The 19,824-nt window shown below is 41.3% G+C and overlaps 1 protein-coding gene across 1 annotated transcript in view; it reads left to right on the forward strand.

The window, feature by feature from the left end:
• The window catches only part of LOC102776692 (metabotropic glutamate receptor 7-like), a 72,469-nt gene that overhangs the window by 15,076 nt on the left and 37,569 nt on the right, over nucleotides 1–19,824 (forward strand). The window contains exon 2 of the mRNA XM_006796360.2: nucleotides 13,018–13,234. Within this exon, the coding sequence (XP_006796423.1) occupies nucleotides 13,018–13,234 (217 nt within the window). The remainder of the gene's footprint in view (nucleotides 1–13,017; nucleotides 13,235–19,824) is intronic.

Genomic DNA, 19,824 nt, shown 5'->3' on the forward strand with positions numbered 1-19,824 from the left:
CCAATACCAGTCCGAACTGGATAAATGCTTTAGAAGATGGATGTGTTGATGTTGTTCACTGTGATGGATTACAAACAACTAGGGCAACTTTCAAGAGTATCCCAATGTCATGTTCAGAAATGATTGTGTACCTGTAATGGTAGAAAAATACATTTTTGAATTTTAAAACAAAACATGATTTAAAGTGTTGGGTTAAGGTAAAGGGACTTTGTAAATGCTTACATTTAGTCAGGTGTAGTTAGCAAAATAAAATTTAATATTAAGCAGAAAAACAGACAAATATACAACAAGACTTAGCGCCCAAAGCTGTGCTAGAGTTTCTGGAGCCTGTACTTACTATGTTAACCATCTCTTCAATTAGCATTAAACACAGAGTAAAGCTGTGGTTCATTCTGATGTAATTAGTAGTGGGTAAATTACAGTAAAATGTTAACTAGATGCCAGCGCTGGAGGAAAAAGTCATGGATGAACTAAGTGATTATAAATTGTCTTTAGAGGGCCATGAAGCATGTGTGAATCTAATGACAATCCTGCCATTTGTTTTTAAGACATTTCATCAAAAATAGCAAAACTCAGTCTGCCTAGAAAAAAAAGTAACGCAATCACCAGAGGTATTGGACTCAACTTTTGGACACGACGTGTGCAAGATATCACTGCAACCTATCTAATGGAAATCGACATATTTCAGTCTTGACCAGAGTGGTGGATTACCCGATCATTGGGTGGGCATAGATTTATAAAACCATGAGAGTAGCACCGCAAAAACCGACCTGAAAGGAAAAAATTTTAAAGCAAAAAACCCAGAAGGATATCAAAAGTAGTCCTCATTTTTTAGAATTTTGTATCTATTTGGTAACCTCTAATGGTGTTGTGTATCATGTAGCATTTTTAGAATATGCATCCCTAACAATGGCATCAACTCACTTTCTTACAAGACTTAAAGATAGTAATTTATTGACAGCTCAGTCACATTGAAAGCATATTGCTGTTGTCTGCCTCCCAGCAGAGCTTTTATTTTCTCATGAGTCACGTAAGCTGAGATCTTGAGGCTATTCTGGCTGACCCCTGTCTAGACAGAAGAAGAAAGGTGAATGGGCTTTTGCTGTGAGGACCCAGAAACCGCTGGAGAGAAGAGACTTTATTGACCTGAACTGAACCTCCCAGGGCAGTGTACATCCACCAACAAGTTCTACCAATAAAATGCCTCGTGTGAAAGACAGTTAATGTGAGGGCCAGTTAGTCTGGAAATCCCTGTTAAGATTTTGTACATAAAGGCCTGGGTGGAAGGTCTTGGTGTGCAGCTAAACCCAGAGTAATAAGAGCAGTAAAAACTTCTACAGTGAAGACTTAAAAAAGTGGGGTGAAAAAAACCCAGTTGCCTTTTAAATCACTTTTGTTATGGGCTTTATACTCGACAGTTTCTAGTTTTTGTTCACTTTTGTTTTCATGCAGCTCTATTTTAATTGTTTATCCGTTTCGGTATTTGTTTGTTCGTCTATCCCCTCATTTGTTTTTCATTTCAATTTAACTACAATTCTTGTGTTTGTACATGTTTATTGCCTTTTTATAGATTTGAATTTTCATTGTTGTTATGCAAATTTTATAAAGCCGTGGTCGGTGACTGTGAATATCTTACTGAGTGGCAGTTTAAGCAGCTAAGTCTGCCTATTTCTTGTAACACGAGGATCTCAGCGCCACAGAAATTACACTACACACTGTGGCTGCAGACAGTCTGAAAAACGCTACAGTTGCCACAATGCACAGCACAGTGTGTGGACATTACCTCTGTTTTAACTCACGTGTGTGAGGAAAGTGCATTCGTCTCCATGCTCTTTCAACTACTCTCAACATGCAGATCCACGAGGGCTGACAGGGAATTTGGTGTGTGTGTGTTGCGAATGCAGGTGTTGCAGATAATATACTACAATCTCAACTCTGGGAGAGGTTCAAGGCAGCACTGCAGGCAATGCCAAGCAAGCAGATAACTGCTTATGAAAATGTTCTGTGCGCCTTCCAAACCAGTACATATGTCTCAAGTGCATGGCATCAAATAAGAGCTCAGAAGCACTAACACAAGGAATAGGATAGCTGTGATATTTTCCACGCCTGTGATCAGTCTGTAATTATATGGCCCTGCTAAAAAATTCTTTGTGAGCAGACAGGGACGATACGATCGAGGAGGCTCACCCGCATTGTCTGCACTATTAGAGGAGAAATGGCCCTGGTGATGATGCTCTGTCGAGTCTGAAGAGAGAGCTATATAGGGAGAGAAGGGGGGGGGGGGGGGGGGGGGGGGGGGGGGGAGTACAGAGGGAGTCATTGGGATGCAGGTCAGAGTGTTGCAGGTGCACGACTGACAATGAATGTGTCAGACCCAGCATGCTCCAGGTGGAGGTGGGAAAAACATGAACCTATGCTCGCTCTTTGGTGAAAAATATGTCAGGGCGATATTAGGACTGGACGAAGCAATGAGGCCGAGCAGGGGTGTCGACGTGTGCTGCACACCCATAATTCCCAAAGCACAAATATGGACATTTGTATTCAGATGTGTCACATGAGGAATAACGACAAGTAGATTACAGCATTATTGAGATTTCCTATTTTTCCAGCCGAAGAAATGTAGTCAGCATGCAGGCTATAAAGAACACAGAGGGAAAAAAACGAAACTGCGTCCAGTGCACTTTGCAGCTGGGAAAAATCAATACAGCCAACTGTAATGTGAGATCCCGTGGATTTAGAGGAATACATTTGATAACACTTAGTCATAAACCTGCAGGCTGTGTTTTATTCTGTCACACCTGAAGAGAGCGCACAGCACAGCCCCGATGATCAAGGCTGTTCTGTTGAACCGCATTGTTCTCTGCGGGGCCTTGCTTTGTCTGAATCCTAAGTCAAAAGAAGCTTTACGGAATGACTTGAAGAGATACTGTATCTGTACAAAATAACTCTCATGAGTGACAGGATAAAAGCTCGACTGTCATACCGGCATGAAAGGCAGGATCCTGAACTCAGTAGGCTCTATTTGTGACATGCGTTTGTAGCAGCAACAAACACACTACACCTTTACGATGCACTACATAGATGCTGAGCTTCTGCTCAATACACACTCTTCTCTGATGAGGCTTATAGGCTGCTATTTGGTGTTGGGAAATTATTATTTCTTTGAAATACCGATACAGTTGAAATAGCAGTCTGTTTACCAGATGGAAAGATGGAGGTCGGTCAGGTTCCCTTTGTGAGCTATCCACACTTTCCTCCCACGCCTCAGCTTTACTCTACTGTGTGGCTCTCCTGGTCAAATATCTGATTTGTGAGTCATACCTAGCCTCTATACCCATGGCGAAACATGCTGGTTGTCTTAAAATACACTCTGGCAGGGCAGCCATGCAAGAGCTCAGGCCCGGCACAGAGCACGGGAGCTGCCCAGGGGACTGGCATGGAGTGAGCGGGAGAGACAGAGGGTGAGGGAATCGACTGGGAGAAAGAAAAGTGGGCGGAAAGAAGGAGACGATGGAAGGTCGTGTTAGATAAAGGATTATAAAAGCCTAACTTTCTGTCATGTAACACCGGGGCTAGTTCAACGTGTGGGCAACTCTGAAAGGGTGTTCTCTACAAGAAGAAGAAGGCAAAAAACCAGCTGCTGCAACAATAAACATCCCGACTGGTTAAATAGTGTTCAAGTAATGTCCTTGTTGAAAAGCTGCCTGGAAAATGGCAAAACGAGCGATATGAGGCTGGCCTTGGAGAGGAGAGAAAAATGAGAGTAAAGACATTAGTGGTGGAGGGATTAAAATAAGTAACCTGTCTCCAAACCGCTGTTAAAACCTAATTTTCTTTGCCAACTACAGTATCTTTTAATCCAAGACTTGAGACACACACCACACTTAGGAAGGATGTAAAATGTGAATAGTTGGGTTTGTGACTGTAAACTGGAAATAACTGCAGGCTGCAAGATGGCTGGCTTCAGCCATGTAAGTCACAGGACCTGTGCTACTCATGCTTCATTTTCACAGCTCCATCACCATGTTAGCGTGGTGCAACTTTAATTGTATTCGCATTTAATTTTAATTCAGTCTATGTATTGTAATTGTACTTAATTATAATAACCTATATTTACACACTTTACTCTTTCTGTTCAAGGTCAGACGCAGGCAGCCACTAGTAGATAGCGGCACACTAAAGTGTTACGGTGCAGTCACACTAGCGTAAACAGTGATTAGACACGGTCAAAATGATTTCTATTGTGCAACACACTTGTGATCTCGCTGCATTCGAAATAGTTACTTTGGAGACAAGGATCAGGTCTGTGACCGCTCGCAGTCAGTTTCCGTCTTCTAAGTGGCTAAAAACAGATGGAGTCAGCAAATCTATTGACTCCATTCAACCCATTCATTTAAAATCCATTCATTTGCTATCAGTTTGCAATTGAATGGGTTCAAGTTTGAAATTACATTATCTACAAAAGACAGGCAAAAATTGCAAATCTGTTCCCGTCTGTTGTAAATCTTTTGACATCTATTTATCAGAATCAGAATACTTCATTAATCTCCAGGAAAATTATGTTTCATTTTTTGTTTACACAAAAATAACTACTTATACTTATAGTCCATCCATAAAATCATAAATATGAATCAGAAATTCATAAATACTTCCACAAATAGTGACACAGTCGCAGCAGGACACCAATTTAACTGCAAAATGACATAAATGCTTGGCAACCGTGCTTTTATATAAGAATAAAGTCAGAATGCAATCAGTTCCAAACCAGTTAAATCTCTGTTGCAAAGAGACACAAGTGACTGATCGCAACGTCTTAGCAATCTGTCTCGTTTATAAATTAGACAGCGGTTTCCAGGCAGCGATTATCTTTGCCAGTCTGTTTGAGTGCGATAGCAGTCAGTCAGAGTTGGACTGAGACTGTCTGGAGTCCGGTTCACTTTCATCAGATGACTTGACCAGTTGCTTTGTGATCAAAAGTGGTCACCCAGAGGTTGTGGTTGTTGCCCTCTCAGTCTGAGCAACCATGAGCTTTAAATGTCCTATTTTAACTTTAGTGTGACTGACTCATTAAAGAGACTTTCTTTGGTGCATAGCAGCATACTTGGTAGAGACCAAAACCTGAGCTAATGGGAGAGTGAATATCAGACTTTGAAACACAATTTCAAATATACACAAATTCTATTTTAATTGTCGATATTTGCTAAATGTATAAACAAACAAATGTTTAATGTGTCAACTTTAATGTCGACACTTGACGTTTCATAAACATTATCATTATAAGAATAGTCTCTTTGACCTCTTAAGCCCCAAGCCTACCTGATCTCCTGCTTTTTGCCCCTGTATCAGGGGGCATTGGGGCTTAAGAGGTTAAGTTGGCACAGCATTTGCTGTGAATGAAATGACCTCCCAGTGAACCTTCTACATTCTGATTTTGCTTTGGTACTGACAAATTTGCAGATGCATTGTTGATAGAAATTGTAAAGATAAAATCCCAGCAGTTATATTTGCTTTTGCAAATTAATTGTATGTGGGAGAATTTTGGAGCGAGGGTTAAAATGAAAAAATATGGAAAGAGGAGGACGAAGGACACCACGAAGGGCAAAGTTGGCTGGCATTCGAGCAAATGACTGAAGGCAGATTGTCTCGGCTTGGGGGGAAACTGGCAGCCTAAGGACCTCTCTGGGCAGGAAGTGTCTGCTGATCATCTGTATGGGCGTGTCAGCCGACAGGGAGGAAGAGACGCACAGGAAGATGAAACTCACTCGTCTCCCTTCAGCGGGTTTGAAATACACCAAGGGGCGGAGAACAAGGGAGCGAGACTGAGAGTTACAGGTTGTATGGGGGCACATTGATGAGACAGAGCCTTCACAAAAGGAGAATTTGAGTGAGAATGAGAGACACAGATGGGCAGGAAGAAAGAGGGGGAGAGGGTGACAGATAGAGGGAGGGAAAGCTGTCAGTTCCCCCCACCCTTCCTTCCCTGCCTCTTCGGCTGTGCTGGCAGTGCCACGCTCTGGTAAAGAGAGATTACCAAAGCCCAGCCTGAGGTTGCATGTATGGACACAGTCATTACCTCTGCCCTGCTTACAAATGGCACTGCTGTCTGAATACAAACCCATGTCTGTGTGTTCCCCTCCCGACCCCGCCCGCCATGCACCACAGCTTTCGAGACTTGATTTAGCGGGAAAGTTGTAAAACTTGATAACAGCTCAATATCTTTACAGGCCTGTTTATAGTGCTGCATTATTTTGTTTATAGAATATCGACCATCGTTGTTTTACAACGCCGGGCAGCGGAGCTACAAATAAATCTAGTGATGAGAGATGGGTTTTTTTTTTCTGGCAGCAATTATTTGCTCTATTACGGCCAGGGTGTGTAGCTTTTTGGTTGGCCAGTTTGGAGGATCACGCTCAGAGTTTGCATGTGATTGCGCTGGTGTCATGTGGACAATCTGTGTGTTGGCGCTCAGCCCCAGACAGCATGGGGTTAGAGTTCAGTCTGTCAGAACCCGCTGTCATTTCCGCCATCACTGTGGAGAATTGTTACCAACAGCCGAGTGGAGCTGACTGATGTCAAGATATACTTAGAAGCTAATCATGCAGCAAATAGAGGCACAGGGATTCCTGCAACAAGAATTGCCTGGATGCCCTTGCTCCAGTTAGAGCCATCCATGGGAAACATTTCAGCCGTGTCACTCACAGTTTATTTGGAGCTGTGTTTTTGAGAGTTGCTCTTGGATTAATGGATAGAAAGCCCAGCCTGGACAATATTCCAGTGTTCTGTGCCTAATTTTTGAGTGATGGAGTCAGAGTCTCATTTTTGTTTTTTTTAAGAGAAATTCTGACTTTGAAAGATGGCCCTTGTTTTTAGTTTAGAATCCAGGGACTGTTATAGCCCTCTGTTTTGTACAGAAGGATACGTGTCCCTTCATATCTTCAGGGATAGATGTTTGCCATTACCCCGCTTGAGAGTCGTGCCGTGCCATATGCTGCACATTTCTCTTCAAATAATCACAAATTGTGGCACAAGAGAGAGACCATGCAGCTAGCAGCATCTGCAAGAATTGCTCTCAGCTCATTAGAATTATCACCTTCACATTAGCAGAGCAGGACAGTTTAAGCACAAACATTACAGTCTCTCACCTTTCTTTAGAGCTGCCCGTGGTGCTTGTGGGCTGCCGTATGTGAAAATTCAAGCGAAAGGCCACGGTGCTCTAATTAACTTCACCTGGCATTCCCACTAACTGTGAATGCGCCTAACCTTTACACAACCTCGCTTAGTCACCTCTCCACTTAAACACCCAGGTTGAAATTCTCATTTAATGTCAGTAAGCAGATTATCACCCTCCTCCCACCTCCCACCTTCAGTCTCTGCCTTCCTTTTCTTCTTTTTTTCCCCCTCTACTTTCGTTAAGCTCCACCAACAGATTTTTATTCAGGGCGGCTACGGCACTTTGTGGTGGTAAATCAATAAAACAGTGTCCCCTATAACAGACCTCTGTGTTTTCCCTCCATCGATCCTGTCAGCCCAGATACATTCAAGAGCAAGCCAACGATTACCCTCAGCAATCCTTCCCTTGATCTATACTGCAGATGACAGGTGCCAGACATCAGCTTTGGGTAATTGTGATACTGAAAGGGGGGCATCATTAATCATTCTTTCTTGGCCTGACTTTAGTTGCTCATGATCAGTTCATGGTTATTGTAGTTGTCATCGACACAGACTGCTTTCAGGCATCGGCGTCATCTTTTCACCTTGTTGGCACTGTAGCGTAAAAGACGTCGTTATGAATGTTGTCATCTTTCACATGTAATAGCGTCAAATGTCTTATTGAAACATGCGACTCACAAAAAGTATCAAGTGCAATATAGATAAAAGGAAATTAGATGGAAGGACTGAGGGAAAACAAATCTTTTACTCCAGATTGACATTTGCGGAAAAACAATTCAAAAGTGTTGATGAAATATCTGTTCTCCTTGCCTGATTATGTCTGCATTATCAGCGTCTCTAAAGACATTCAAATCTGCTGCAATTTGTTGCAACGAGAGCTTATTTGTTTGACGGATTTGAGAATCGGTCACGTAACTGTGACCAAAGTGGGAACGTGAAACTCGGTTTCTTCTAATCTACTGAGAAAGATAATCAAGTTAAGATTTTAATTTAATCCACTTATTTCATACAGGGAGCTAAATTAATAACCACCAGATAGGAAAATTGAAAGGTGCTACAATCTTGTCAGCATCAGTTTATACTTTCAGCAGGTTTAATCTCGGCAACCGAGCTTTTCCTCAATCAGGGTTTTGCACTTTTGTTACCTGGAGGTCAAAGTGCTAATTAAAAAAGGACCGACTGAACGTGCGAATGTTTGCGCTGCAATTCCTGTGACATAGGGAGTGGAGAAATTATATCAACAGGGTGCAAGCCTGAGACAAAGTAAAAAGACATTGCCATCTTAAATGTTTCCCTGCAGCAAAAAGCTCCTGAGAGTCAAATGTTCAAGAAGCTTTTGGTCCCAGCTGGAGCGGAGATAGGACGTGATTCAACAAACCTATAACACCTTTTGACTCAACGGTATTACTACAGCAGCACTGATAGATAGAACCCTATCAAATGTTCCAAATAGGTGCTTCACTTTCAGAAAGAAGAGCCTTTTTAAATTCAAATCACTGTTGCTTTTGCTTTTCCATTACTTTGTTGTACTTCATCTTTAACCCAGTACACTCAATTTAGGCAGATTTGGTAGTATCTGACTTGTGATGCAGCAGCATTCCCTGCTTATACATTGACTTAAATTTGGCATTGGCTGATTTCTTCTTTTTATGTGTTTATTTGTTTATTGCTCGAAACATATTGAGCTACCTTGAGTCTAACCCCCACCTCTGGTCCTCCATTTGTCAGTTTTGTGCAACTGACCCTCTGTGAGTTGTGGGTCAAAGCTATAGCTCACACTGTGTGAATTGAAGCATTCTCATCAGCGAGCTGCAGTGTCCTCATTCTTGTGTTTCCCCAGTGTCCGACTGCTTTTGATCACGCTAACAGAAATGAATGCCATTCACACACTGCTTTTAATGGACTGTGTAATGGGCTACTTCACTGGGTTCAAGAGGACATGCTGTATGTCCCTGCTTGTGCACCCACCTGTCTAATGGAAGCGGAGGGGGAGGGGGGCATTTTTAACCTAAAAGTGACAGCAGATGTGGTTATGGTGGCAAAACCCGAAACACACTGGCTAAACACTAGATCCCTTTGTTGTCTGAGGAGTTTGGATTTTTAGTAGCTAATACAGCTCATGTGAATAGAAGAGAAACACTGTTTTCAGACACAGAAAGCAAAGCGTCGCCTTGTGTCATTTGTGCAAATTTAACAGCTGGATTATTTGTGTTTATTCACCCCAAACAGCCAGATGCACAGCTACAGCTAACACTGGGTGCACTGCGTGTGTCTGTGAAAGTTTTTTCTGCTCTCCCATTCTGCCATTCTTTCCCACCCCATTTAAATCCCTGGGTTATGCACAGACTTCCATTATTACACACTGATGTGTCTTGGCATCAATTTGCATCTTTCCAGACAAATTCGTGCACACTCTTGTCCTTGCAGTGACTTTAAAAGTGACTTCATTTTCTGTCTGAACACACATAAAGTAGGGGTGGGTGATATAAACGATATACGACAGAAACGACATAAATTTGGCCAACATAGAGATTTTTACTATACCGCTCTATCGCGATAGCGCATGTTGATGATGTCATCAAGCTGCGCCTGTTTTGGTCGAAAGCATCCCAGTGGCTACAACCCTTATCATCTGCAAATTATGCCGACAGTCATAGCAAAGAGATGAAGCACTTTTGAAATATGGGGAAAGCCAAAAACTGCGCTTCCTCCACTTCCATAACATTGATTCATTAATGTTGAATTCTCTCGCAGCTGTTCTGTTCCCATGTTGTTGCAGTTTATTAATAACTAACCTTGTATTGTGGATGAGTAATCTCAGTTGTTCTCCTGACTGAAGTTTGGCCCGTGTATAGCATCCTGCTATGCGATTGCATTTGTCCCTAACCACCAGAATTCCTCACGTTAACTTTTATCGAGTGGAAAAAAAGTTGGCGTTCATCCTCCAGCTTCACTGTGCTAATGTTATGCTAACATAGCTGTGTCGCTAGCAATCACATTATATATCAGGTAGTCCAGATTCAGTAACCCTGCAAACGCCACTGCTGTTTAGTTTTCGGTCTTCATTTATGTCGGAAGTGGTAGCAGAGCTGTACGTTTTAATTAGTTTCAAAAATCTCTCAGTCAGAACATGGTATGAAATGTTTAGGTGGAAACTAGCGAGCTAGCTTCCTGTTAACTTCTAACTCCGTTAAATTTAATAAATTCTGTTTTCATGGATGCCTGGATGTTAAACTTAATTGTTACACATGGTAAAGCAGCAACGCTGAAGATTTTATTAAAGATTAAAGAATTTAGACCGTTTTTAACTCTCAGTGTTCGTTTGACTTTGGGACCTGATGGACGGAGTTTTGGACCCAGATTACTCTGCGAAGCTCCTCACTACGGCAGCCGTGATGCTCTGACAATCCATCAAGCAGTGTGGCTTACCAAAGTTGTACTAAAACATTTTTTAACAGATTTCTGCACGCCAAAATCGGTTCGAGGTCAGTAAGCACAACCAGAATTCATACATAAGGCACACTCTCGATTTTTGAGAAAATTAAAGGATTTTAAGTTTGCCTTATAGTGTGGAAAATACGTTACACAGAAGAAAAGAATATATCACAATATATATTGTTACCACACATGCTTATATCGCGATATGAATTTTAGGCCATATCGCCCAGCCCTAACATAAAGTCTATTCCAGGAATACCGTCAGGATGAAAGTATTTGGTTATAATCAAAGTACTGGACAGTTGAAATGTTTGACGTGTGAACCATGCAGCCTTGTGAAAAGTTTCATGGCATAAAATTGTTTAATTTTAATAGGTAATTCTGGACCAAAGTGGTGGACTGACAGAATGAGTTTCCATCAAAATCTGAACCACTCAAAGGGTACTCAGAGAACACCTGCAGACTATTAACCTTTTTCTAAACATTAGGAAAAATGACTATCTTGCATCTTTGTAAAGAGCTTGACCTTACTGAATCAGTTATATGTTCTTCTGAGACACTCTTATTTATCTGCTCATTCACTAAATTGCACAGTAGCTGCGTAGATTGGGGTGATAATTAAGTGTGATTATGTTGCTTTCTTTAACCCATTAAGACCGGATGTAGCACGAGTGCAGAAGGCACCTCGAGTCTTAATGAGGCAGAATGAAAGCACCGTTTGCAAGTTTTAAATAACATGTTTCTTGTCCATTCAGCATAAAAACCTTAATAATGTGAACATTAAAGTCCATTCTTGAATTTGTAAACAGGGCTTTCACAATGAAGGATCCCTTAGACAACTGGAAAAGAAAAGAAAAGCACCTGATGGATTTATTTTAACTCCAGGTTTTTGAGTCATCTTTTTTATTTGTATTTTTTTTTTGGTGCATGATACCTTACTTCCTTCACTGAGAAAGGCCTTAGGATGTGATTGAAAGTCTAGAAGGCTCCAGAAATGAAATAAAACTTGTCTTTCTATGTGCATAGATGAGGTCTGTAGCACAGGTATATTGAGTTCGTTAAGTTCTAAATTTGGCTATGCTAAAGGATGATGGAGACAGATTAAGGTCTTATTAAGGGGTAAGTGTTACAGAGTACAATCTGTGCTGCTGTTTTATAAAAAGTGCTGCAAAGGCATTTTCTGTAATAAGTCTTCATTGATATGCTATAAGAGTTGAAAGTGAGAGCTCTGCATATGGCCTGGGTAATAGACCCAATATAGGCCTTGTAAAATATTGCATAATGTGAATATGTACTTGATCAGTTGATGAGGTAATATGAAATATAAGGAAAATAAAACGCTAATTTATTTTACACCCCAATTTGTCAAAAACACTGATCAACATCTGGCTATGACACAGTGAAAGGAGATGAACAGTGTTTACATTTTTCTGCATTAGCCACTGTGTTAGCTAAAGATTTGCTATTATGTTTTCCTTCATTTTCTATCATAGATATGCTGTTATATTGGTGGAACTTATTATTTAACATGACCAAAGTCACAGACAATGAGTTGAGTGTATGTACAAGTAAATCAGACGACCCAAAAACTTCAGACTGCCCCAACCAATCAGTTTAAGGTTTTTCTACTCTTGTATGTAAGCCAGCAGTCCCACCCACCTACTCTTTAAACGTTCTGCTTGCAGAGTTAAACCAATCAGAAAACTTAACTTAAGCTGACAACGCAGGTGCTGCCCCAAGGCTCAGTTTAAGATATTTAAAGACTAGTTTGAACCGTTGGAACCAGATATTTTCAGTCCCATTGCTGCAGGTGTATAAAATTTAAGTGGCAAACTCTGCCTTTGCAAACATTTGTGACAGAATGGGTAGTGTTAAAGAACACTAAGAATAAAGATCCCCTTTGGCTTAAAGTAATATTTAAACTAAGTATGCTTTAAACAGATGATGTGTAGTAAGCCTTAGAGATGCTTGTCTTCTTATAGAGCTGTTTCTCCTCCAGTTTTCTTAGTAAGTGTTGCTGCTGGAAGTTGCTTTGTATTTAGTTTTCAAAGACATAAAAGTCTTCTCACCCATCTTGAGGCAGTTTAGCCTCAAAATACGGCTGACCCGGGTAAACACTCTATCAGTCTCTGGGAATGGTAGAAAAACATACTCTTACTGCGTTCCACTGCGGGATTTTTTTTTTCAGAGCGCCGAGCCGAGGGCATATAGCGCATACATTTCACACTTTGAATACTAAATTGAGAGCACTTAAATAAAATGACAGAGAGCAAATGTAGTGCACCGTACAATAAATAGTGCACAATTTCAAACACAGTCATTCAAAAAATGTGATTTGTCCGAGTAGTCACCACGGAAACTACCTTTTGCTGCTGCACCACAATAACAGCCGCACTTCTTCTCTTTAAGATCCCGCAGATCAGCTACGCGTCAACGGCCCCGGAGCTGAGTGATGACAGACGCTATGACTTTTTCTCTCGGGTGGTTCCGCCAGACTCGTTCCAGGCCCAGGCCATGGTGGACATTATCCTAGCGCTGAACTGGACTTACGTCTCCACCATCGCCTCGGAGGGCAGCTATGGAGAGAAGGGAGTGGAGGCTTTCACGCAACTCTCCAAAGAAGCAGGTAAAGAAAGGTGACCCGTCCACAAAGTTAAGTTCGAATTATTTTCTGAAATGTGTATTTACAATTTTTAAAACGCACTTGCACCCACCCAGAAGATGATTAGTTTTGCCTTACCAATTCATTATAAAATCTGTTTTGGGTGGATGAATTATTGATCTGTTTGGCAACTTTTGCTTTCTCTCCCCAGCCAGTTGTGGAGTGTTACTAGAAATGTAGACAGAGAAACATCTTGTAGAGAAGATGCCGTGTCACAGTAATGAGGAAAGCCCGAACACATCTTACTCTTATTTAAATGCAATCATTGAGTATTTTGCTGAAGCAGAAAGGGTATTGTTTGAAAATACGTGTCTAACATGATCACTTTATCCAAAGAGGAGAAAAGTGAATAGTCCGGAAACTGGTCATTTGAGAGAGTTTTGTTTTATATTCTGCCTTTGTGGGGTTTTTTTTGTTGTTTTGTGTTTTTTTTACCACTGGAAGTGATAAAGTCTCTCTGAGTAGTCAGCTCGAATTGCTCTGGTCTGTATGTAGCAGAGAGGTTTAAGATATTTAGTCTGCTTAGAAAATGGAGTCGAGCTTCTTGAACGTTTTTAGGCTGTTCTCACAAAAGCCATATAATTACAAAGAGAATTAATGGTCGATAGAATAAGTTCCCTATTAGAAACAGCTTTGTTTGTTGTGTTCTGATTGTTTAAAGCCACGGTAATCCTTTTGCTGGGTAAACAGGTGATTATGTTTGGACTTGTGTCCAGAGAGGTTAGGATCTTACAGCAGAGCTTTGCATTCACACAGGTGAGGTGGTTTCTGGCTGTAACTGGGCTGAAAATTGTGCACACGCGTGACTCACCAGCTTTTTCCACATTGCTGCTGTTGTTGGCACATAGCGGTCTGTGTGAAGCAGTGGTCGTTTCTGTCGCCAGGAGATGCTCAGTTGGTATACAGTACAACGGGTCAACTAGCTTTATCAAAAAATGGAGTTTATTGTGCTGCGCTTTATAGGGTCTGCAGAGATTTTCTGCAGTTGCTGCTGCAGTTTGTGTGTGAAATTAGGACAAGGGTACATTACTCCACATTTTCAGTGCCCTGCGTATTCAAACAAACATGCTGAATGATTGCAGGAAGATCTTAATGCACAAGAGGTAACAACAGCTGGGCTTTTTGTAGCTTCTCTGTCTTTTTCTCCTTTGTGCAAAGAAGATGAATGTCACCCAGGTCTGGGAAAAATTACCCTTCATACATGATAGGACACAGCCATGCCACAGAAGTACTTTGCTGCTTCTCACCTCTATAGATCCCAGTCCATTTCCTGTAATTTTGAAGGGAGTGATCTCTGTCTCTTCTTCTAATAGACTAATGCGCAGAAACCTCTAAAATGAGCGAAGCTAATGATGTCCCACAGGCACCGATCAGAAGTCCAGCATGCATGAATATTTTATCTGTGTGCATTCATGTCCAGTGTGATCACTCATTAAAACTTTAAGAAGCTGTTTGTGCCTGCGTAATATGCATCGACAGAGAGACGGGGCAGAGGCAGAAGTAAGAGAGAGAGAAAGTAGCCTGAATAGGAACAAATAGGAAAAAGACCTGATTTAAGACTCATTGTGGATATTAAATTTATCCTAAACAGTGTCCTGAGATAAACACAGCTTCTTCCCGCTAGTTTTCTCATTTCCTACTGATGTCTCCTTTATTCTTATGCAAAGAGCAGTAAACACTGTGATATTATTATGACTCTCTAACAGCTACATAAGGGCTATGGAATTATAAGCCATTGTTGTTCAGTCACACTGTTGCAACTGAGCTCCAGTCGCTTTGCAGTATTTTGTATTCATACACAAATGGGAATTATTCCCTATGACGGAAAGCTTCCAGTACCCAAGGCATCTTATCTTTAATAAACACATTAATTATGTAATAGCGTGAATGTACAGTCACAGAATTCATTCAGGGGCACCGGTTCTGCACCAGGACTAAACAGAAAGGTATTGAATTAAATAAGAATTATTCTAAATGGCTGACTATATTTCCTAAATAATCACCGGGTTCTTTATTTACCTCAACTTCAGGACGTAACAGGCTTTTGTTAGAGGCAGGCCTTAGTTAGAGGCAGGCCTTAGTTAGAGGCAGGCCTTAGTTAGAGGCAGGCCTTAGTTTCTAATATCCTCCATTTCATCTCTATAAGTGATCATGATTAGGTACTAAGCCTCGTTCCAATCTTCTCCCACTTGCCCTGTTAAAGTTACTGCATTACACTCTTAATACTGTGGCGAGCAGTGACTCAGTCTTAAATTAAATCAACAAGATTGCCTGAGTTTATCTGTTAAACTTTTTATTTTACTTTAACAACAAGTAGAGCATCACTCTGATGCACAGATCCATAAACAATGGGCTGCCAACTTTTTAGAGCTAAAAGTGTTTATTTTTGGATGGTTAGAAAGTTGTATTTAAGGATGCATTGAACAGATACCTAGCATATAAAAAACTACAATGCTTTAATTTTAAATTAACAATAAAATTAACAAAATACTACAGCACAGGCATCGTCAGTGGTCTTTTGGTACAATTAGCCACACAGCAAACAAGATTAGTCAGATAATTGTGTTAAAAGTGCTCCAGACAACGGAGCTGAGCTGATGAGCAGCAGACAGCTAGCAGCTATAGCCGTTTCCCATCTGCCTGTCACTCAAAGCGGAAACGTCTCTAATAATGCATAACTTTGGGCTCTCATAAAATTTACTCTGGTGAGTTATTAAAAATGTACCCCCCGTACAGTTTTCATGAACAGGAAAATTAGCAGTGCCGACTAAAAGCATTTTTTGTAACAGGCTGTCGTGTGCACGTGGGAGTCTTTGGGGGCTGACTTGCATTTGGATCCAGCCTCAAGTGGCTATTTGAGGAACTGTAGTCTCCGGCACTTCTGGGTTGGCTTCGCCTTTTAAGCCTGGAGGATCCCGCTTGCCCTCAACACATCGATGTGTGTCAAAACGAGGATGGTGATCAATCCAACTACCAAATGCACTCGTGCTCTGCTAATTTCACACGGTGTTTAATGACGCACAGCATGAGCAAATGACCTGTAAATATAATAGAAGAAAAAAAAAACAACTAACATGCATAACATTGTAGCTTCCATGGAAAACCTTCATATTGCAAACCTGGATCCTCCCTGACACACTCCCTGAGGACACTGAAACGTAACACTTCCTGCAATTGTTTAATTTCTTAGCAGCCGTGTTGCGAAACAATTTCAGGCAGAGGGGATTGTTTCATTTCCTGGCCTGTATTAAGGGGCTATATTTATTTGTTTCTGTGATCCACACCCCCCCGGCCTTGATCGGAGATAGCAAGTGGGTTTTATTTGAGGAAATACAGTTAGTTTTTTTGGTTTTTAAGAGCTGCACAACAACAACAACAACAGCATTGCCGGGTGGATATTGTTTCAGCATCCGTGCAAGTTGATCTGCGAGGCCTTGAGAAATTTCTTTGTGGCTGCCGTGTTTGGTTGCATTGAAATGTCAGATGCATTAGTAGGATTCTCGCTTCACCACTTCAAGGAGAACTATCTAGCGGACTAATGCAATATGGCTGCCCATTACCCCAAGCTGAGACTAGAGTGATGGCCAGCCTGTATTGATCTCTTCAATTTTTTCCTCTCCTTCTTTTTTTTTGTTTCTTTTTTTTTTTGTTCTACTTTCTCTCTCCTCTGCAGGCACTATCTTATTGTGCACCTTCATCCTGGCTTCAGGTGAAGTTGGCAGAGATAACTGTAGTTTGTACTTTCCTGTCTGTCTGGACTCAAGCCAGAGCGATGGGTTTTAGTTTTCCCATTTGATAAAACGACTTGCATTTCAGGAAAACCTCCCACAACGTATCACTGTGGAATTGATCGCAGTAAGTTGCCAGCACAATGAGTTTTACATCTAGTCTGAGTTGCGAGGGAGGAGAAATTGGCCTGTTAAGGACAGGACTCATATTTAGCTATAGCAGGAGACCGGGGATGAAACCGGTCATAAAATAGACCACAGTACTTTCGCAGGACTCTCTGACTTTGCCAAGTCCCAGACCAGCAGTGAAAAGGCACGCTGGATTAAGAAGGGCACAAAGATGTAGCACGTGAATGTCAGCTGTTTGTCAGTCCATAGTGATGTACTCCCAAGTGTTCAGCCAGAGAGACTGGGGGGAAGAGGGCCTTCCTTTTGACTATCGAAGTGATAAATATAATTGCAGCATTATAGATCCCCTGGGGGTTCAGGTTTGCAGGGTGTTGAGTAGTCACGCGGGGGGTCGAATCCATCAAGAGCCTCTAATTTAAAGGGATTTATATTTCACCAAGCAAAATGGCAATGCTGGATTCCTCACCCTGCAGTGCATTTCCAGAACTGAGGGCAGTGAGGATGAATAATTGAAGCAGTTAATGCAGTGCATGACCTATGGCACTCAGACAGATAAGCGCAGAACTTCCAAGGGCCTGATGAATTTAGCCATCATTATCATTAAGCTGACTTTGACATATTAATCATAGTTGGAGCAGAGGGTACAGGTTCATGGTGTATATAATCTTATTATGATGTCGTTGGATTATAGGTAAACGAATAAGTGAATAAGGTAAAGCTTTCAATGTCACAAACCAATTCACCTCACTTTGACTTCAAGAAATTTCGAGTCTTTTGATATATTTTTGAAAAATCCCCTTCCCGTCCTCACTCACCGACCGTAAACGACAGCTTAAAAGACCTCCATCTCTATCTCTAGTCCTCTTTCTTGAATTGACTTCAATTAGTTGTAATAAGACACTTTCTTCTCTCAGAACTTGACATTTATCTGTCTCACATCACACAGACACACGCTCTCCTCTCGCTTAAATCCTCTCTTTGAGTCGAGGACTCTTTCAAGTCCACACGGCTTCCTGTGACAGGTGAAAACGGCCCGACCCAACGCACACTACTGTGGAACCACCGATACAACGCTTGCTGTTTCATCGCGCCCGCCTTCCAAACTAACTGACTGACCATCTCACTAACTGACAGATGAGGGTTTCTGCAGCCATTCAATAATTTAACCACTGTTGCACAACTACCAGCCTGCAGCCTTTAGGCTGGTTTCAAGTCTGCAGCACATTCACTTCTGGTGCTCTTTATTTCTGAAAATGGGATCTGCTCCAAATGCTTCTTTATCTTAATCAGTGGCTCCTGTGGTATCTGTCTGTATAATTGACTGTTGTGACCTATGGTACATTGCTGTTGAAGACTGTTAAACCATCATGACTCTTTACGCAAGCCCCCAGGTTTCTTTTTTCTTTTTCTTTTATAATGGAGATAATAGATTTTCAGCAGATGTATGTTCTCTGTTTTCTTTTGCTTTTTTCCCCTCCCTGCAGTCACTATATGTATCCATGTACCTGCAGCCACACTGCAACTGGGAACTAAGAGCTGCAGCTAATATGAATTTAACCAAATCAGTCACTACACAGAGCTAGAGCTTCCTGAGGAGAAAAAAAGGAAAGAAAGATAACAAATACAGTGTCATACTGTAGATTCAGGCTGAAATGATCTGAAATCTCTCTGCTGAAACAAAGCTTTAAATGCCGTTCCTTTGAGACCAACAGCGCTGGCTAGTCTGCACAAATGACATCAAGCACGTTTCACTTTAACAGGATACAACAAACCCTTAAGCAACAGCCAGTGCATTGGCAGTGTCTCCATGTTTAAGTTTAGTCCATGCAGGGAGGATAACAGCAGCTATCCCAGAGGTCTTTTGGCACATACTCGATTATTTCTTATATCAAGAAAAAAAATCCACAATTTTTTGCTTGCTGATACTAGAAAAATGGAGAGTAAAGAGGAGGTTTAGCTGTTGTCATTTTCTTATCTTCTGCCTTCAGAAATTGCCACAGCAAACCATGACTGGAGACGTGTGATCTCCCAGCGAAAAGCTGTTTATATTAAAGTAATGAGGCTGAGGAGAGTGGCAATTAAGAGATTCCTTCCACCTCTCTAACTATGCAGAGAAACTCAAACTAAAAGGTTATTCGGACTATTACAATGCTTGAGTGGGAGAAATTTTAATTGTTTCGGTAGACGTTTGCTGTTCACCGGGGGACAAAAGCTGCTGCTTCAGTCTAGGGCCACAGTGGTTAAGATGTTCTCTGGCACAGGCGATCATATTATCTGTTTATCCAAAGTGCTTAAGAGGTTATCTTATCCTCCACACCTGTAATTACCACACCAGAGTAGGCCAAAAATCGTATTTATTTATTTTTAAAGCTATAGTTTTGCTTCTCTACTCAATAACTGGCTGATGAATAAAAGAAGCAATATCTAGTCATGTGCTAAAAGGCAGTTCTGATGATATACTGTGCCAAATAAAGTATTTAGCAACTGCTGTATTTAGTTAGTCTCTAAAGCAATCAGCGCCCTCCATCCAGTACAAACTCATTAGTGATGACCCGTCGGAGAGTGATTTATTGTCTGTATTAATATGCTCTCTGTTTGTTATTGCCAGCTGTGCTATCTGATTGGTTCAGGTTCCAGTAAGAGTTGTTTGATAATGACTTTAAATGAAAATTCAATGGCAAGCTGCTGGATTTTCCC

The sequence above is a fragment of the Neolamprologus brichardi genome, chromosome 20, assembly GCF_056152115.1.
Source record: "Neolamprologus brichardi isolate AB-2024 chromosome 20, ASM5615211v1, whole genome shotgun sequence".
Classification (NCBI taxonomy): domain Eukaryota; kingdom Metazoa; phylum Chordata; class Actinopteri; order Cichliformes; family Cichlidae; genus Neolamprologus; species Neolamprologus brichardi.